Raw genomic sequence first — 22,205 nt, forward strand, 5'->3', positions numbered from 1 at the left:
TTGAATATTTCTACATTAAACAGTACTCTACTCACATTGGGTTCAGGTCTTCATTGATGATGTGGTGTTGTATAGGGGAAGGACTGATTGACAGGACTCCATAAGGCTTATCATTGGGCTCAATGGTCACGAGTGCAATACTTGGAGTCATCAGCACTGCATCACCCAATAAGGTCTCTTCCAAAAGAACCACTTGGAAAGATTCTGCAATCTCAGGAATGTTGTCATCTTTAATGTTGAAGCGGAGTTCTGTTTCATGGACCCCTGGAGGGAAAACAACCATCCTCTCTGATTGTAGATCCACAAAGTCCACCAGTGGAGTAGCACTAGCCGCCCCATTGCCTGTAATGACTGTATAGGCCACAGACACCTTTCTGTCATCAGAACCGATCAGAAGACCATCCTCAGTTCTACCACGTGTAATGCTAAGAGAAATGACACCAATGTTCTCCGGGACAACCAGGGTGGGTTTGGAGAAGCGGATGGGAGCATCATTACGGGAGATCTTGAGCTGAACACTGCTTCTGTTAGGATTGAGTAAAGCTCCGCCAGCTGCTTCTGTCAACTGCACTGTGAAGATCTCATCATCTTCTGGAATCTAGTGGAGATGTGAGACCAAAAACAACACATATTATGATAGACTAATGCAGAACATCTTCTCTGTTCATTTAGTCAAACTTAATGTGAATCTACTTTTTTATTTTGTTTTTTTGTTTTTCCTCAGAATGATGGTTTCACTGACTTTAAATCATCTTTTTTTAGAGTCATTTTATGGCATACACAAAAGTTGAGAAATATATTGAATGTTGTCAATATACACTATCCTGGTCCTTTCATTTGTCAGTTCTTCCTCTTCAACCGTCTAGAAATCAGAATCAGAAAGAGCTTTTTATTGCCAAGTATGCTTGCACATACAAGGAATTTGTTTTAGTGTCATAAGCTTCCAGTACACAGAGACAACAACGACACACAGACAATAAAAGTAAGATAAGAATAAAATATACACATATGTAAATATAAATAAACAAAAAAAAAAAAAGAAAAATAATTTGAAACATAAATGATTGTATATATACAGTTGTGCTATAGATGATAGAATGGGATATAATAGAAGGAGATGCAGGGATGTACTAGGATGGAGGTGGTGGCAAATAAATATAAGGTTATTGCACATTGCATAATGGGGGGCATTTAACTGTTCATAAGTTGGATTGCCTGGGGGAAGAAACTGTTCTTGTGCCTGGCTGTCCTGGTAATTGGGGCTCTGTAGTGCCGGCCAGATGGCAAATGTTCAAACAGGGGATGGCTCGGATGTGAGGGATCCAGAGTGATTTTCTGAGCCCTTTTCCTCACTCTGGATGTATACAGTTCTTGAAGGGTGGGCAGGGGGGCCACCCTTCAAGTGTAACATAATCAGCAATTTCTCATAATCAAATAAATTGTATATGGATGAAATCAAGTCTCAGCCTGCCACATTATGGGGAAAAAACTGGTTTCACATTAAATTTAAGCTGTCATTATTCATGTGATCTCTTTTATGTTTATTCAACAAAGAAACCGTACCTTGTCATCTTGTATCATGATGCTGAAAACTACAACAGCACGACCAGGAGGAATAGTGATGTTCCCCATTTCTGGACTGAGATCCTCACTTGCAGGGTTTGGACCTCCAAAAATCTGTGAATTAATAAATAATTAAGGAAGGATGGATGGATGGATGGATGGATGGAGTTATAAACTGTCCAGCAATACTCACCTCAAAGTTGACAGTTACAGTACCATAGGTTCCTTTCTCCCGAAGGAGAGTGAGAGGCACATACTGGCTTCTACCTCTTTGCTCCTCCACAGTAATTAGGGAGGTCTAAACAGAGAGAGACAAAACATCATTCATTGATTTACATATGTACTCACAGAGTTAGAAATTAGGGATATCAGAAACAAGACTTCATGTCATGTAGCAGGAGTGTCCAATCCTGCTGCTGGAGTGACAAGGTCCTGGAGAGTTTAGCTATAACCCTAAATAAACACACCTGAACCAACTAATCTCAGACTTCATAATTATTAGACATTTAAGAGACTATGTCTGTTCTGGCATCCTCTCTAAGCAAGTACTACTTTGAAATAGTACTTTGCGAGCGTCAAATAATTATTCTATATGGTATGAATGTGTGTAGCATGAATGTAATCTGGACATCCTACATTTCCATGTGATTTACAGCTTCAGCTGTATTGTTTCACTAACATTAAGAACTCCTCTTCGTGGCCTCATGGGATAGTCCAGTGTGAATACACTTACAAGTATTATGTCATTATGTCATCCTTTTTGCCTACTGTTTCACAAATACTATAAATTTGGATATACTGGTCATTTCACAAACTGTCTTTAACCTACTGTATAGTAGGGAAGTACACATATTAAGATGCAACCCTAATCAGTTAGGTTAAGAGCTAAACTATGCAGGAAAGTGGCCATCCAGGAACAGGAATAGACAACATTGCCCTATAATATATACAGTCAAATTACTTAATTTAGAAATTTAAAGAATGCATAAATATTCAGACAGTTTATAAAACATTAATAGGAAACAACATTACGAGGGGTGAGAACCAGAAATGCGTAAGTGACATTTCACCAACTTTACAGGAGAGCCAAAACAAAAATTTTACCATAGTTTGATCTGACTTTGTGTACTGATTTCAATTGTTTATAATAAAAATTTGTACACTCATGGATGACAGTACTTTTGCCAGTAGAAAGAGCTCATTAAGAGCTTCCATTTGATATATAGATATATCTCCATTTCACCAAAAATGTCACTTACGCCCTTCTGGTTCTCACCCCTCGATTATATGACTATAAGTTAAAAGGAATGTAAATGCAAAGCGATGTTACTGAATTCTGAACTTTCACCATTTTGCTAACATAAAAACACCTTATTTACCAAAACCCTCCTTTCCAAAACATGACAGCCAATTTGATCTCAGCAAACCTGAATATGTAAATAGCAGATACGGCTTTTCTGACTGGTTCTTCTGATTAGATATATAAAAATATATATATATTATTTTTTTATAAATACAATTTATGTATGTATTTATTTATTTATTTGTGGCATTGCAAACAAATATTAATAAATATTATTAGACATTTTTTTTGTAATGGTAAAAAAAAGAGCAGCTGGTTTCCATAACAACACTGAAATATACATTATTAACCAGCTAATCCATTCAGTAAATTGCTTGCCTTTTTTTCTTCAAATTCTTAGCAGCTCAGTAGTTTCCCTGGACTCCCATTTCAGCAACCTTTCCTCTCAGGCATCTGACCCACAACACTCCCCTCAGTCTCACTTTGCCATCTACTGACTCCTCCTTCCCACTTCCTCGAGTTTAATTACCCCCCCCCCAAGTGAAACAGTTCAGGCTTACAGTCACCCCTCCCCAGCATACACTGAACAGCTTCTTCCCGCTGTTCATTGAAGAAATAATGGAGAAAGAAACTTACTGAGTTGAAGGAAATTATTCCGAAGGCATTGTCATTAGACAAGATGGTGATGGTGGCAGTATTTGGAGTTCCCACCGTCACACCATTTGATGAGCTCTGAAAAAGTAAAGCATTGCTTGGTTAGAGTTATCAATATATTATAGCTTGTCTATTGCTATGAAAATCCAAATTCTATAACCATTCATGCAGAAATCCATTTCACATACTTTTTTCTGCTACCATAAATGCACTAATTTGAATTTCAGATTAAACATATTGTAGTTTTTAAAGAGTTTATAAGTGTCTGTGATACAGAGCACAAAAAGAGATAAACAGAGCATGACCACATAAGAACGTAAACCCGTATGGACCCTCTTTTCAGCACCCCTTTCAAATAAGCTTTTCCCAGCTGTAACAGAGCTGTCTTTCAGCCGCAGAGCTCTTGTTGCAGTGCGAAAACAGACAAGGAATACACACGTTCAGACAATTCCCCGCGCTAACTGTGACTGAGGTCCAGCTCAGTACCACAGCACACAAACTCTCTTCCTCCTTTTCCCTCAGTAACAAGCATTTGTCATAATAAAACAATGAGTGAGATAATGGAGCACAGGAAATACAGAATGAAAAAAAAAAACATGTTTAATTAATAATTATCATATGGTTTATGTGAAACACACTTAAGGACTCATTTTAATGCATTCAGATTGGGTTCCATTGGGTTTCAGTGGTCTTTTGTCACCCTTAAGTTGTCCCATTCTGCCAGCCTGACGTTGATTTGTTAAACAGTGGACAAGCAGACAGTGAAGTCATGACCTGTTGTCATTAATCACTCACTGTCAACAGACTGAGACAGCACAGTAATAAGAGTGCCTCAAATAAGAAACTGCTATGAGAAACACTTCCTTAGACAACACAGAAAGGTGATGAGTGTCATACCTCCTCCATTTCAGTTTGATTTTATTGAGATGACAAAGTAACCCATTGTAGGTTGATTTCTCCTCAAATTTCTAAACAGTGGGTCTCATTTACTAATCATGCGTACACAGATTTGTGCAGGAAATGTGCATGAATGTTTTCATGAACAAATCATATATCAATAACTTTCATACTAAAATTGATTCTAAATTTACAAACCACATTGAAACCACAAATACTTTAAAATCACATACTCTCGATCACCAATAAAATTTTGGTCACACTTTATTTTAAGCTCCACTTCTTGCTATGACAAATTATTAACTACGACTTTTGCCTCAATAAACTCCTAATTTGCTGCTTATTAATAGTTAAGGTAGTTGTTAAGTTTAGGTATTGGATAGGATTGTGGCTGTAGAATATGGACATGCTGAATTTATGCTTTGTAAGTACTAATAAACAGCCAATATGTTATAAATAGGCATGCTAATAAGCAACTAGTTAATCATGAGAATTGGTCCCTATACTAAAGTGTTACCAAAATTTCATACGCAGATATTTCATGAAGATGGGGTGTGTTTTATGCAAATTACTAGCCTTGGGCACACAGTCTCTCATTTAGAATAATTTAAATTCATTAACATTAGAACAAGGTTAAGAAAAAAATCCATGTGTGCACACAAATTGTGAATTAGGCAGATTATGTTTTTTTTTTTTATGTGAGTATACATACAAATAATGCATGCAATTGTTAATTAATGAGACCTAGTGACTGTTTGGTTAAGCATGTCAACCTTTTATAAATGTGTGATTTTTTGCAATTCTTTTTGGTGCTGTAGGTAGTGCATAAATTAAGCTCCTCGGAGATTCTTCTTCTTTGCGTGTTATTGGAAGCTTATTTCCAGGTCTGTGCTTTTCTTATAGTGATTAGCTTTGCATAATTGCTCTTTAATCTTACGGCAGTGTCAGTTGCGGCTGTCACAGTTGGTTATTTCGCTTGAAGGTGACTTCAAGTATTGGGCTGCTAGTGCAGGGACATTACCTAACCCTTATACAGAGTTAGTGGAAGCCATCAAAGAAAATGCAAGGGCTTATGGGCAACTGAGCTGTGGCTGAAGAGCTGACAAGATTTCAGTGCTGTTCCACTCAAGCAAGAATTTCAACCCCTCTGGGATTCCCACTACTGAGACATTACTTTGAGGAAGCATAGAGGTATAAGAAGACTCTCTGTCTCTGACGCACACGTCTGAAACTCATTAATTAGAGGTGATGAAAAAACAGCGAAAATGTATGCATTAAAAGTTAACACTCTGTAGTATTATAAAAAGGTAGTAATTTTATCACTTAGCCAATGCTTACAAGTCTCAGAAAACGAGTTGGATGTATGATTGAATATTTCTGTGCCAAAGACATTCCTTCAGGGTTAGTATACATTTTGGAAAGTTTTTTTTTTTCCAAGTATGGACTTGTATGACATCATAAAGGGTGGGATTCTTCGTATGGGCACTTATCCAGGGAGAGCATGTGCACACATCAACCAGAGCAAGAGCAAGAGCACATTCAGGATATGGAAGTTGTCGGTTTTCAAATCCGGATCAAATACAGTATAAGGCTGGTTCTGATTTTTAGCCATAGTTAATTTAAGTCAATAAAGTTTTTGTTCCTGTTTTATTTATGTCAATGTCACAGCTTGCAGACGATCACTACACAAAAGCTTCATGTGCTTGTGACTCTTTAGTTCCGCCCACAGCACGCCTCCAGGTGCTCAACTGTTCTTAGAGAAAAGCGGTACAGCTGAATCTGTCTTTTATAAATATGATAAAACATAAAATTATTTGCAGATGATTCCAACAATTCCCTTGATCTTTTGATATATAAGAGGTCACAGTGCTATAAAAACATTCTGTAAGTTTCAGAACTCAAAACTTTCTCCTTAATCTAAAAACAGCTTGTATTAAGCCAATCTGCCAAAATGACAGGTTGTGGAATGGGCCACTTTATGACATAATAGTGTGGCTAAACACCGCCTCCACAGAAGAAGATCAACGCCTGCTTCTACATCACTGTCTGTTTAGCCCCACCCACTGATTGTAGTAGGTAATTGACAAGAGTGACAAATGCAGATCTATGCAAAAACCAAACGATAATGCATTTTACTGCAGATTTCATTGACAAACAAGACATCTTTCGACTCAAGATTTTCAGAAAGACTGAAACTAAGGGTGTATTCACACCTGTCTTGTTTGGTTCGATTGAAAAGAACTCAAGTTTGTTTCCCCTCTTGGTGCGGATCTTTTGGGCAGGTGTGAATACAGCAATCGCACTCGGGTATGCACCAAACAACCGCATCGAGACCCAGCTGAAGAGATGGTCTCGGTCCGCTTCCAAACGAACTCTGGTACGGTTCGTTTAAGGTGTGAATATGAACCGGCCTTGATCCGATCCAATTGCAGAAAGCACGCTCAGAAAACACACAGCTCGTGCATATAGTGCTGTTGTTTGAATTTCAATAGCTTAAATCACTTGTTTTCAAACCGCAATGCTTAAAAAAAACGCGTGCAAATTATGAGTTTTCGTGACCATAGCGCCCACAGCAACGTGACATGAGCGCACTAAATAGGCTAAAGCTTGCTGCAAAGCCCCAGCAAAAGTTACAATGAATGTGTCTGGGGGAAATAGTAAGGATATATTTGAATTATTTATTAATAAACTAGTGTTTTCTGAGTCAGTGTCACAAAGATGAAGTTAAAAATCCTGACTCGCCATCTCTTCATTGGATATGCCTTTAGAAAGAAAATGCATCTTTACAGATTATAATGAAAGCGTTTTTGTTTTGGATATAAATTATTTCAGTTTGTAGTAATTCAAAGCTTTCTATAGATATATTCATCATGTCTGTAAGGAAAATATTCACTGAGTTACGGTTCATTTTTGATGGGAAGCGCATCCTATTAGTTTTCTTTATTTTAGAAAAGCACGTTTTCTTGATATTGTGAGTGCACACAAATAAAAATATACCCTTTACAGTTCTGAATGATGTATTATTATTACCTTTATCAGCAACAATTACGGCGTATTTAATTTGTTAAAGCACGCTTCAGCTTCCACTCTCCACACAAACGATTGGAAATGCACCTAATAGCACACATTTATCTAGGTTAAATGTTTAAACTAACATTTCGATATGCTTTAAGTATTTCATATCTATAGATTTTATTTTTGGCAAGTCGTAATTACAACATTGTATGACATTGTCTCATATGATGCTCATAAGTTTCTTCATATTGCGTTTTTATCTCATGACAGCAAATCAGTAAAAGAATAAAAATTGCACTACGAAAGATCTCCATGATTAGCCTGTTTTTGCACTTCCTGTTTTTCACTGATTGAGAATTTCTGTTCAATGAACAGATGACCTTAGCACACGTGTGGTTTTGTTTACAATTTCTGGTTCACTTGCAAAAAGGGCAGTGTGAAAGAGAACCGCACCAAACAAAAAAAAAATCAACACTGTATTTGGTCCGGACCAAAGCAAGTGAACTAGCGGACTTTCCTGGTGTGAACACTGTGCAATTATATTGGTAACAGTAACTGTAACTGTTTTTATTATGTGGTCACAATTGCTTTGCCTGTTATTGCAGATCACTTGATATGTTTATGCAGTATTTTTTTTTTTGTGGCATTTTTCTTAATAGGACAGTGGAGATCTGATAGGAAGTGAGTGGGAGAAAAAGAGGAAGACGGATCGGGAAAGGTCCATGAGGCGGGAATCGAACTCGGGACACCCGAATCGCAACTGCACCATATGTCGCTGCCCACAAGGCTATCAGTGCTGATTTATGTGTTTTTAACCTAAAAGACAGCAGCGTTCATCTGTGAAGGATGTAGGCTGTCAAACATACACAACTGTTAGCCAATCATAGCAGTGGGCATTTACTTCTGAATCTACAAACCGGGCGAGGGGGTCAAAAATAGGACAGACAATTGCCTATAACTTCTAAATTATTATGTTTTTCAATATTAAAATCTTGATAACATTATAAGTGGATCTCAGAGAACAGTACAAAATAAAATCAAGCAGTTCATGACCTCTTTAAGTGAAATAAAACCTACATTTAAACTTAAGTTAGAAATGTTGCTCTCGCAACTAACTGAAATAAAATATGTTTTCCTGGATTTGAATCTAACCCTTTCAATTATATGCACAGATCTTTAACCCCTGGGTTATACCAGTTTCCTGGTTTAAGCATTACCTGCAGGCGAAGGTTGAACACAAAGGTCTCATCAGCCTCAGGTATGTCATCATCCCTCACAGCAATGAAGATGGTTTTACTGCTTTCAGAGGACAGGATAAAAGCAGCTGCAGTTGTGGCCTCAAAGTCACCAGTGTCCTCTCCCTGAAGCTGGATAAACATGGGATATGAAATTTCAATTTCAATTTGAAAAAAAAAAAGAGAACAGAAGAGCATGAGAGCAGTCATCCATTGCTTTATTTTTGGTTTTTGGGAACATTAATTTTAAATCATAGATGTGTTTTATATAAAACAGTTCTGTATAAAACATCTCAAAGTGTGAAACGGGAAATCCCTGACCTCTCTTAAACTCAACCAGCACCATCTGGTTGACAACTGCCACCTCTAGCGCATGCTTTGATGCCACCCACTGTAAGCCGCTACAAAACAGGCTCTTAGATCCTTCTTTCTGCTGTGAATCCATGCATGGCATTCAATGAACCGGCAATACTTGCCCACTTACCATGCGTGCTAAACAGGCACTGCCTGTTTTGACAGTAGGCATATTTGTGTTTCTATGCTAATTATGGTCATATGTGCTGTGCTATGATTTACCAGACAGATGTTTGGGTGTTGAGACCCAAGCAGCTGTTAAGGCATTAGCACATCAGGCAGTAGAACAGAAGCACTGTTAGCTCTAAGCACTCTGTGGGGCCTTAATACATCAAATGTATTTCACTCTGCTTCCTATGACAATTTCTTTTTCATAATGCTCTTGTAGGTGGGTTATTTTTAGCTAACAGTGAAAACAGGAGAACTGGTGACATTGACAGATTTGACCAAGTGCAATGCAAACAAAATGTGTAGAAGTATTTATCTTTTTTAATTGTATTATTTCACAGGAATGTCAGCCAATGTTTTACACAGAATATTTTTCTCTAAACAATTTTTATTAAAATTTATTATTAAAACCAAAATTTTTTACTTGATTTTATTTATTTTATTTCATCTAAATTTTATTGTCCTCTGCATTTCACCCCTGTGTGAGAATTCATTCATTCATTACAACGCACACACACACACACACACACACACACACACTATATGGATTTACTGGTAGTTCTTTTTTAAAATATAAGCATAACATAAAAAGTTATTTCTAATAATTAAATAATTTAATTGAATTGAATAAAAACAGTTTTGCTACATGTACAGTCTAACAAATCAAACAAAACTGGTAGTGACAAGGTTTAACCATTCATGCAGTGTTTTCCTAAACTTACCAGAACCAGAGCAGTGACATTAACTGGATCTCCAACTCGTTCCACCACAAGTCGCACTATGGCCCTGCTGCTCTCATTTACAACAAACTGAGTCTGGCCCTGGAACCTCAGCACTGCGGACTCAGACCTGACACTTGTGGTGAGCACCATCAGAACCAGGCCAGCTAGAGCAAGAACAGCTGGCATTCCTGAAGAGAGAAAGAATATATACAGTTTAGTGACTATTTGTCTGAATGAGAACACTTCACTCTGCAGAAATATAAATTAGGCCAATGAGATTTACAATTACATGCCTCTGAGACAGTCCTTCTTTCATTTAGATCTGACAGTGTAGTGCATTAATGAATGGTAAAAGTGAATAAATTACATGTATATTCTTGTTTAAGGTACCTGCACAAACATTTCACACATTCAAGGCAAGCGTATACTGTAATTAGGACTAAAGTACATCCATCATAGTGTGCAATTACAGCATTGTACAAATTTATGACATTATACATTATTATAGCAGCATTTGCTAACATGGTCTTGCATAACTAGAATTTTGGTATAGACAACCCTGATGTGTTTTTATTTTTTAGGAGCTGTTATTATCTGTTTCCATCCATCCAATTATTTTTATGCACATTTTGGAATATTGCATTAAAAACGCTGGATGGAAACACCAAGATGCGCATAAATTCTAAAAATGCACATAAAAAAACTTGACATAAAATTGAGTAGGATAAACTTTTTATTTGGTAAGTAAAAACTACGATGAAACACATTTACCAAATAAATTCCACCATGCTCATCAAAAACGTCATGTGACTTTGCGCGATGGGACGGGATAACCTGACTATATATAACTGTATAACTGTCTTACATGACTCCGTTCCCAAACAGCAGGCATCCACCTCCGAAAACAATGGCCGCATGTGTTTAGTCTGCTTGCTCTGAGGCGCAAGTAATTTGTAATATATGAAAAATATTATATTCAGTGGCTTCTCCTACTTTTCTTAGTGATATTTGGTGCCAGTTTTCAGGAAGTGACGATTTTTTGACTTGTTGGATGGAAATGGTGCTTTATTGGCAAATGTTTTATGCAATATTCTAGTTTTGCGCATAAGTTAAATTCACATCTTTGGATGGAAACATAGCTATTGTTTGGAAAAGAGCTGCATGAAACATCCTCAAAAATTCCTCTGAATTGTTATGTTTTGCAGACAAACAACAGTATACAGGTTTAGAGATAATTAATTTTAATGGTGAAGTATCCTTTTAAGACTTTGCAAATCAATATAATATCACTGGTTGACTCGCCCTTTTCCTTTAAGGTTCCTGACCTTGAAGGTCAGATGCAAGTTATTGTCACTTATGAAGACAATTCAGACATTTATTGTGGTCATCTCTTTTGAAGAGAAAGTGGCTATTAAGTTTTATGACCTCAGACAATGTCTCCTTTTTTAAGACAAAACAGAAAACATGAATGTGTTCAAAATGACGTCTGGACATCTATTTAATAATTGCATAAACACTTTTTTATATTTGCGCTAAATTACATGGTAAATACACAAGCTCTAAATGATGTCATCTTGTTTTTCCTTTTTTTTCCCCTTCTTTCTTAGGAGAGCCGATTACCAAGGAAAGTTGGACATTGGTTAAATTCAGCTTTTCATATGTTCCATTTCTGCTACATCATGCGGTTATTCTTTAGCCACAAGGTTGCTGGGAGCAGACAGCTTTCATCAATTAAGGTGCCATTTCAGATTACTGAGGGGTTCATTTCTATTGAGTTAGTGAGAATTGAAAAAAAAAACTAAAAAAAAAACTTTGAGAGGCAGAAATGCAACCATAGGCATTTTGGTACAATTTCGTCCCACCGTGGCGTGTGTGTGTGCATTTAAATCATTGGCAAGTGTCTGTGAGTGTGTGTGTTGTGTCTTGATGACAAGAGGCGGGCAGGCAGGCAGGCAGGAGCACCGAGGGGGGGCCGTGAATGCTATCAAAACTGGATTAGCGTCTGCCGGCGGGCTGAGGCCTGGGGTGAGGGTACAAAGCCAGGACAGTAGAGGGGAAAGCCTGGTATTCAGCCCTGCTTCTCCCCCAGAGCTGGGAACTTCCTGACTTGTTCAGACTGAATATACAACAGACACACAACGGCACCCGCACCAGCACCTCTCTCTTATTTATTTTTGTTAGCTTACATTATTGGATGAAAATATGCTACATAATACCTAATCTTTGCTTACAATAAACTTTTGTGATTATGTTTAGCATACTACAAATAAATCCAAATTACAAGCTGTAAACAAATGCAAATTAAATGATGTAAATAATGCAAAATGTACTACAAGTTCTGTTAATACCATACTCTTGTATTGATAAAGATACACTTTTGTGATCAATTTTGACTTCGCTTATAATGTTAATCATCTTTTTAAGCTCATGTCTCCATCGGCTCATGGGTCAATGACATGAGTGCAAATGATAGATAGATAGATAGATAATTTTATTACCGGTCTGTTCGTTTTTTTTACAAAAAAATCATGAATTGTTATTCATAAATGTCATAATTTTTGGGGAGCCATACCACATAGCATTGTTGGTATAACTACATGATGAAAGACAGAAAGGTTTTTAAATAGTAACAAGAACTGAAGCAGTTGTGTTAAAATATTGATTTTATAATAATAATAATAATAATAATAATAATGATGATCAAAACTTATGTTTTCTGTTCAAGAATTTCATCCCCTCAGAAACTGATTCAATAATAAATTCATTATGATATCAGTACAATTTTTACTTTGCCACCTAAAAATATTAAATTAATTAAATTAAGATAAATTCACAAATTAAAATCATGCTCAACATACAAGAGGTGTATTTTCGTTATTGTGTATGAATGTTTATGTATTTTGAATAAATTAATAGATTCAAACAAAAAAGTAAACTTACAGTAAAATACAATTTTTTAATTATGTTATGAAATGTTTTATCAGTTGAAAATGGGCAGAAGACTTAAATACTTAGAGACTTTAAAAAATATAATAATAATAACTAAATAAATGAGTAACCTAAAAGCTGTATTTAAAACAATTGTATTTTAGATCCATAACATCATGCTGTATTTTCATGCACTGACAAATAAATGCACTTGACCTGACTAATACGGCCTGACTGACTGACAAAGCATCTTTGTTTATTGGTTCACGCACAAGCAATTCAAGGAGATGTTCAGGCCATCAGTCAACCCAGAGGTTACCACAGCCTCTTTGGCCGCATCTCCTGACTTTGATAAAGACAGACACTGCAAGACGCTACTCACCCTTTGCCAGATCACCACAGGACATGCTGGCCTGGAGAACATCAAACCGATTTATCAATGACCAGGAGGCCACTGAGCCGCCAAGACACTGGTGTTTTGGCTCTTAGTCTGACCCCAGGACAGTCTATTGTGGGGATGTCTCATTTTTAAAGACAAAATGAAGATGGTTTTCACAGTGAAGGAGGTCAAGCTTCTCTCTTTTCCCTCAGGCGCAAAGGAGGCCCACAGCAGAAGCCTTTTGCCATGCAGCGCATATCAGAGATGGCCCAAATGCCCAAAAAATGTCAAAAAGATGGAAGAGGGCATGCATTTTGAGTGAATATTCAGCAGAAAGCTGCTCCCAGTGGGAGATACATACGTCTTTCTGCACTTTGGAAGTGGGCTGTTAAGTCAATACAGCGCCTCAGGTGGTCTCTCTTTCATTCGATATGGTTATCTCTGTTCAGTCAACCAAATCCGTCAGCATACTTCAACTTCACTTTCAAAAACAAAATGCTTGGGGTGATTTATATCTTCTCAGTGGTTTCCCCCGATAGCATTCTGGAATTACTCATTACAATAAAAATGCATGCTTGCCCATGCCAGGAAACTTGATTAAAATGGCCTCTGTAATTTATCGTTGATGCTGAGTAAGCTACTTAATTCAGTCAGATTAGTAGATTAGCATGTGGGATATTTGCCCACTTGGTGTAACTCTAGAGGATTCATTTATTCATTATACTTCCAGTTCCTCCCGAAAATGGAAATTTTGTCATCATTTAGACACCCTTATGTCGTTCCCAAACTTTCTTTTATCTGTGGAACACAATAAATATATATTTTGAAGAATATCTTAATGTTTTTGCCCATACATAAGTCAGTAGAGTCCAATTTTGTTGATTTTGGACCCTACTGACTTGGTCCAAAACATACCTGTCAACCCTCCCATTTTTCCCTGGATTATCCTGTATTTTACCATTCTATCCCGCTATCATCCCATTTAAATATTTTCCCATGTTATTTCTCCCGTATTTTTAATCTTTCTATAAAAATCCCACTGGGCATATTTGATATGTTTATTACATTTGCCCAGGTAAATCTCTTGTAATTTGTATGGCCTAAACCTCATTATATGAATAATAACATCAACATATTTCAAGGTTGTCCAGTTGCCAGATCTTGTATGAAACTCATCCTTCTCACACAATTGACACATCAAACAAATTTCAACCCATTTGTGACCTCAGCTTGGCAACCTACAACCCAGTGGCGCTGTTGATATCTGCGCAGGTTGTAGTGCGGGAAGGAAACAAGCATCATTGGTATAAATGGGAGAAGAAAACTCTGGCAAAAAAAAACTAAATAAACATGTAAATTCTGATATAGCTTACACTTCAAAAGGTATAATTTATTAAATATGAGCACTGCGAGTTTTAAAATCAGGTGCTGCGCTGCTTTGTTTACTGCGGTTACAGGGTAAACGGCTATATTTATGGTGGATCAACAAGATAATGAATTATAAAAATCGAAAGATATAGCCTACACTAAGATACATTTTTATATTTATTTATTTATTACATTTTTCTTACTAAATTAATATATTTGTTTGATAATAATTGTTTAAATGAATGTAAAAAATTTTATTAATATAATAATTTGAATTATGTGTCCCGTATTTTGGTACCCAAATGTTAAGAGTTATGGACCAAAAGCAAATGAAACATTCATTAAAATATCTTCTTTTGTGCTCCACAGAAGACTCAAAAGTGATTCATGTTTGGCACAGGCTTTCATTTTTTGGTGAATCATCCATTTGGTATTTAGATAGGTAAAGCCCAAGGACAGTTTGACCCCATCACCTCATGCAACGGGTTCACATGGCAGCCATGCCTCTTAACGTAACTGAGACTTCAACAATTACACTGGATCGCCTGGCTGAGGATGTGATAAAGTGTAGGGTTACGGGTCTACACTGCTGGCCCAGCAGCCGCCTCTAGTGTTACCCCTGTCCGGCAGCAGGATCCATAATCTTAACATCAATTATTCAATCAGCAAGACTTCACAGCCAGTACTAAGCAACAGAGTGGTGTGTGTGTGAGTGTGTTATGCAATACATCAAGCCTTCGGTGAGGTTACACACTTTGACTCCATGTAGCAGAGCGAAGTCAATGTGGTGTACTACATGCAATGTTTTCAAACTTTCTCGTAACATTTCTAATTACTATTTTCAAGAAGAAATACTCTAAAGTTTCCTATACTTTAGCCACTTTTGCTTGGAGCTCAAAATAATAACAGCATGCGCTGAATCCAAATTGCAGGCTTGACTTAATCTAATGGTCTGTCTACGTCTGTAACAACCTGTCTGATGAGACTGTGGTAAGCTTTGGTAATGTGCAGTCACATTTATCGCAGCACATGACATGGTAGCAGAAGTAAACTCATGTCCCACGTAGCTCATGTTAGCCAACAAAAGCTGCGATTGATGCATCAACAGATTCAAACCATGGGCCTCTCATCTTTGTAAGGCTTTCACTTGATGGTTTGGCTGGCACTTGACTTTTCTCTTTTTGACTTTCTTAATTTATACCATAGTGCACTTGCACTATGGTATAAATTAAGAAAGTCAAAAAGAGAAAACCGCACATAAACCAAACCTTTGAGCTGAATCATTTTGAAAATATCATAAATACTGTGAACATACCATACTTCGCAGGCAGCATTTAAAGACATTGGACATTCTCAACTCAAGTGAAGTGTGGCCAAGTATGGTGACCCATACTCAGGATTTGTGCTCTGCATTTAACCCATCCTAAGTGCACACACACACACACACTGTGAACACACAACCAGAGCAGTGGGCAGCCAATGCAGTGGGCGCCCAGGGAGCAGTTCTCGCTCAAGGATCTCACCTGCCGGACCTGAGACTTGAACCCATGGCCTTCGGGTTACAAGTCTGACTCTCTATCTATCCACGACTGCCCCCCAAAAACTGTCAATGAATGGTACCCTTTTTTTCTATATACCAGCGGTTCTCAACCCGCGGCCCATCACAAATCCAAATGCGGCCCGCCATGCTGAATGTTACAGTGCTGAACATAATTAAAAAATAACTTTCAGTTTTACAATTCATTTTAGTTTTTACATTAATTTAAAAATGTACTAAACAAATATAAGATAATGTTTTTGTTATGTAAAATTTTTTTTGTTTTTCATATATTATTTTCAGACATGAGCAGACCTATGTACTCACGTAATTAATGTTACGCATTTAACAAACACTTACAAGCGCACACTTCAGCAGAATTAAATTCAAATAGTCATCAGCAGCCATTAGTTCTGTAAAACTGAGCATCAGAATGGACAAATTTGTTAAGGGAGAAAATGAAATGTGGAAAATGCCAGTGAAGACACGCATTCAAGAATAGTCGCAGCATCAGCAGTGAAGAGAGTTTGGACTTTCGGCATCAACTTTCGGTTTGCCCCGCCACTCACTTGAAGTTCAGGCAAAAAGAAACACCCATAGGCTACTACACAGCAATCATACTTAATTACAGAAATGTGGCAAAACATCTCTGGAGAGAACCTCAGATTATTAAATTCGAAAATGCTTTCCATATTTGGATCAACATAGGCTACATTTGTAAACGCAAACTTTCTGCAATGTCACGTGTCAAGTCACGCTTCTGTGCGCGTCTTATAGACTGCAACTTACAATCGCAACTTCATTGTGCCGTTACTCCTTTCGAGCAGAATTTTACAAAATTGGTCAGCTCCCGACAGCATCAGGTGTTTTATTAATGGTGAGTAGAATTATTTATTTATTTATTTCAATAAATGTAATCGTTTAGATATCATAATATTTAGGCTATAAATAATATTATAAATCTGTTTGGTTTATTGATGACGTAATATGTAAATGACACGCGTGCGGCCCGTGAGACTTGCACTTTGACCATAGTGCGGTGGAAATAAAGGTTGAGAACCACTGCTATATACTAAAGGGCCAATCTTACCAAGAATGATAACTATTACTAAAAAGCTTTTAACAAACATTCTAAAGGCCCGTTTACACCAAAGATGAAAACTGTAACATTTTAATGATTGTTCTACAGATAAACAATATCACTGAAATCACATTAAGAACCATTTTTTTTCCAACTGATTTAACATTGACAGCCAATCAAAATCCACTTAACTTGAAAGAGCTTGAGCATTTAATGAGGCAGATGATACAATTGAAATGTGTGCTGTCCCCTCTTGCATGGACAATATGAAATCAACATATTTGTTAGGCTGATGATACACCGGGCAACTTTTTGAGCAATGTTGGAGGGCAACTTTGGACAATGTTGGCATCTATGGGCAACCAGGTAAGACACAGGGCCCACAACCAATCTAAAATATCCAGATAGAAATTTGTTACCTATTCTCAATGGAAAAATGCCCAACATTGCTCAAAAAGTTGTCCCGTGTATCATCAGCCTTAGGAAACAACACGATGTCTTAATAATATGATCCTTCATGTTTTAAACAGCATTTACAAACATATGACTGTCTTTATATTAAAAAAAGAGGGCCTCTCATGACGAAATCATATTTGGTTGTCAAAAAGTGTGTTTGTATGATGTTAGAGTTGCTAAAGAGTATTCCAAATTGGCCACTTCATTTAGGATGATGCCTATATGCAGTAGAAATCGATGCGTCTCACTATGTTTTGGAACAGAGTCATTGTGAATATTAGCATTACTTAATTTCATTAAGTGTAGGTTACATCACTGCAATGAACAGTGTGGGTTTAAGCTAGGTCTATCTTAAGCTTGGCTGAAGGTCATTTAGGGTTATGCTGGTCAATGCTGATCAATTATGACTCAGCAACTTGGCAGATTGACTTTCCTGTAGCGGTAACACCAAAAGCTCAGTCACTGCTTCATTATACTTTAAAAACTGATGAAGGATACAGAACCTCACCCATATGATACTGACGAATTACGTGTTTAATCGGTTTAAAAAGGCACAACAACAACCAGACTCCTTTGTGGTGCACAGGCTCATATGTGAATAATAAACTGAAGTAAACCACATTCGGTGTGGTGATATTACACTGATATGTCATAACAGCACAACACACACATGAAGCAGCAGAAGCGAGACAGTCATCTCCACAACACGCTCTGTTACCTCAGAAACCAACCTCATTCAGAAAGTTCTGAGAACCTTCAGGGCTCCCATATATGGAGAGCTCAAAAGCCAATAATTGCCACTTATGTTGTAGCCCCTCAAGTATTTTTAGACGGGGCCGATATCCTGAACATCTCGAGGTTGGGAAACTTAAAACATTTAATAACTGAGTCTGGTTAAAACATACACCATTACATTTGAAGAGAGTATCTGAAGACCACAGCTTTTCGTTGGCAAGACACTCATTTGGTGAGCATTGCCCAAAATGTTTCTGTTTATTTTGAAAGATACAGGGAACCTAGAATTAGTGCACAAAAGTGTGTATGCGAGTGGGTGCCGAGAGAGTTGAGCACGAGCAGATGCCATTCCTTCTGAGGAATGAAAGCAGAGGATAAGAAAATATATGCTCGGAATAACAACAATGGCCAAAAGCTTTGTTTCCGTATTGTTATATGTTACTTTTCAACCCAACATTAGCTTCTAGTGGAAGGACTACATGCCAATCAATTCTGCTGGCCGGAGAGTAAAGAGAAAGAAAGCAAATCTCTCAAAGGTATTGTCCTCAGGCCGTCGTCTGACCCTTTCAACTTGAGCCAACTGCATCCTGCGTCCTTGTTCCAAAAAACACAATGACTTTTTTCCCCCGCTCAATATATGGGTAGAGGACCAGAGAAAAGGTCTCATTGAATTTCACATGGTGAACGTTCCCGAGGCCGCAGAACTCCATGACCGATGGGCTACTGCAGCAAACAATGGATGAGAGTGAAGAGAAATGCACTTTCAAGGGATTAAACAAGGAAAAGCCTCTCAATGGCAGCGAAGAGAAGAAAAGCAAATTATAAAGCTTATTGCTTCATCGCATGTAGCCAGTCGGACCTTGGCTGAAATGCTAATTGCCTTTCTTTTCAGCTTCGCACACTGAATCGGGGGTGTGTGCGCTTGAGAAAGGCAGGGCACTCACGATTCACAGACAGACGCGCACACACACTCTAAAGATTTTAGGAGACTGTGTTGTACTCTCTTTTTTTTGCAACATTGTTTTCATCTAGTTTTTCTTCTTTTCCCACTCTTTTTTAAAACGCGGGTACTTCAGCCTTCCAGTAGACCGAATCAAGCCCCCATTCAGACAGATAGTTCTCTTTCTCCCTCGGTTTTCCCTCCCATTCCTCATTTAACGAGCGAGAGATGTGGGAAATTTCTGTCCCAGCCTCTTCAATCTGCTGAGTTTGGCAGCCGCAGGACAGATGGCTGGATTGAGGACAGAGCAAATCCCCGATAAAGTGTAGCTCCCTCACTGACTCTGAATCAGTGGCTGCGAACCCACCGAGTCGACAGTAAAGTTTGGGTTCCCACATTATTGTCCAGTGCATCCTTAAAAATTGTACACCTGTTCATGTTAATACTTGACTCTATTATAAATTCAATGGCAACTCAATGGCAAGTTGCCATTGAGTTGCATCCCAACCAACCCAGTACACCAACACTGGCATATATTTGGGACAGAACTATGTGTTTTTATGACTAGCAAATGAGGGAGTGTTCAGGAAACCTTTTTGACAACAATCATTATTTTCACAATATTCTTTAGTGATGCTAGTGATGCATAAATTATATGCTGACCAAAAACAAAAACTATACCAAAAACTTAATATCTACAAGGAAAGAGAAACAAGAGCAGAGAAACAAAACTTACAGCCAAAGCCAAAGATGAAATCAACTGAAATAAAACACATTAAATCTCTCAAGATCTCAGCAGAGGGTGATTAAACAACTCCACAAACAGCATCACCAGCTTCTTATTATTAACCACTTTGACTTTATTTCTGTCATATGTGTACAAAAGCTCTTATTGAGATTTTAGGTGTTGTACTTTCATTTGAAGTCACCATATTGGCGATCAGTGTTTGCTTTAGTTGGGCTCTTGAACCTTGACATTTAAAAAAAAAAATTTCTTTGTTTGCTTTGATTAGCGGTTTATTAGGCACAGTTTTTAATGCAAGAAAAACCGAAAGAATCTGTGTTGAGAAAAGACTGATGTTTGTGATGTCAAAGCCATCATGATCTGGTCTAATTCACTGATCTTGCCCAATTTTAATCTCTTATTAAATATGTGATATGTTAATACACTTAAATTGCACCACTGATACTACAGCAATCAAATGTTGTTAAACAGTTAAGCACAATATGCACAAATAAATGTATTGAACTACGGCAGAATTTAAACACACACAGACATCAACAATCAGCGTATGAATCTCAAAATTGGTGACAGTCAAAAATGAAAAAAAAAAAATGAAAAAACAATCGGTTCAATCTGAACATCACAAAACAGTCTACTGAAAATTCACTACCAAAACAACACCAAAATAAAAGCAAATAAAGAAAATAGTAAGAACATTCAGCTGCATAATTTATTCATGCTGCAATGCACGCTGGGAGTTTTGTACTGGCACCCAGCATGCTTTGCCGCATGAATTGTTTTTTTTTTATTATTAATAGTCACCATTGTTGAGGTTCATGTGCTGATTCCTGATGTCTGTGTGTCTAAACGGTGCTGTAACTCTGAAGGTTTTGTGTATAAAATATTGTTATATTCATTCATAGTTTATGAACTTATCTTGTAGAGTAATATAACTACCATAAACAATATGAAATTAATTATAAATCACCCATATCGTTTGAGACTAATTGAGATCAATGAATCAGGTCATTAGATGATGACATCACTATCAACAGTTAACCAAAACTACTTAACAACAATTTCTTTTGGATGTTCTTGTCATAACAAATGTGCATCATAATCACAGTTACAAGAACCAGAGAAAAGCTAACATTAAAGAGTCAAGGGTCAAGAGCCCAACAAAAGCAACCACTGATCGCCAAAATGGTGAGATAAAACAAAACATCTGAAATAAAATATAAACCTCTGTTAATTCGTAGATATATGACAGAAATGAAGTCAAACTGGTTAGTAATAAGTGGAGCTGGTAATGCTGTTTGTGGAGTTGTTTAATCATCCTCTGCTGTTTTATTTCAGTTGATTTCATTTAAGGCTGTGGCTGTATCAGGCTGTGTCAGTTGTAGTTTTGTTTCTTGTTCTTTCCTTCAGTGATTGTGTTTGTTAACAGCAGGTGTTCATCAGTATCTGAATTTACTCATATGTTCTCAATCACTCTGTCTAGTGGACTATATAGTGAAGTAATGTAGGACTAGTGAATGAGGGTGTAGGGTGTGGTTTCAGACACAGTCTATGAATGTCGATTCTGAGGCTACTTTCTCGAAAACAAAGGTTAGCTCTATTACAGTTATTCACTGTATATAGTAAGAAAACTTACTGTTAATAATTTAACAGGTTTTTACTGTGGCATTCTTACAGTCTTTTACCGTTAAAATCACAAGCATTTTTTACAGTGTAGGGAAAAAGGCAACCAAAAGATCAACCAAAAGATACTTTTTGTGACAAAGGTCAGGACTGTTTTGATGTAGATTTTTGAATTGCACTCTTGTCATAAATTAATTATTACTTTTCCTACCTTGTAACAAAAGCAAGTTGTAAAATATCTATTTAGGAATCTTCAACCTTTCCAACGATATAGTTTGTCATGATTAGAGTAGGATTTAATTTCAGTATAGTGAAGTAAACTTAGGCGTCCTCTGAGGGGACAGGTGACAGTTAAAAGGCTAAATGATACTAGACATAACCTGCTAAAACTAAACTAGAAAACTAGAAACTAGAAAATTCTGGGATGGCTGAATGGACGGATGGATAGAAAAAAGAAAGAATTCAAAATAAGTGTTTTTAATCTATTTATACTCAAAGGAAGAAG

The 22,205-nt window shown here is 37.2% G+C and overlaps 1 protein-coding gene across 4 annotated transcripts in view; it reads right to left on the reverse strand.

The window, feature by feature from the left end:
* The window catches only part of adgrv1 (adhesion G protein-coupled receptor V1), a 139,393-nt gene that overhangs the window by 108,071 nt on the left and 9,117 nt on the right, over positions 1-22,205 (reverse strand). For all 4 annotated transcript variants that reach the window (XR_009271335.1, XR_009271336.1, XM_058775838.1 and 1 more), the window contains exons 3-8: positions 9,912-10,099; positions 8,650-8,799; positions 3,503-3,598; positions 1,757-1,861; positions 1,564-1,677; positions 36-598 (exon numbers count right to left, since the gene is read on the reverse strand). Coding sequence is in view for 2 of the 4 variants with exons in the window: in XM_058775838.1 (XP_058631821.1) it covers positions 36-598; positions 1,564-1,677; positions 1,757-1,861; positions 3,503-3,598; positions 8,650-8,799; positions 9,912-10,097 (1,214 nt within the window). In the remaining 2 variants the exon portion in view is untranslated. The remainder of the gene's footprint in view (positions 1-35; positions 599-1,563; positions 1,678-1,756; positions 1,862-3,502; positions 3,599-8,649; positions 8,800-9,911; positions 10,100-22,205) is intronic.

Source organism: Onychostoma macrolepis, chromosome 05 (genome assembly GCF_012432095.1).
Source record: "Onychostoma macrolepis isolate SWU-2019 chromosome 05, ASM1243209v1, whole genome shotgun sequence".
Lineage (NCBI taxonomy): Eukaryota > Metazoa > Chordata > Actinopteri > Cypriniformes > Cyprinidae > Onychostoma > Onychostoma macrolepis.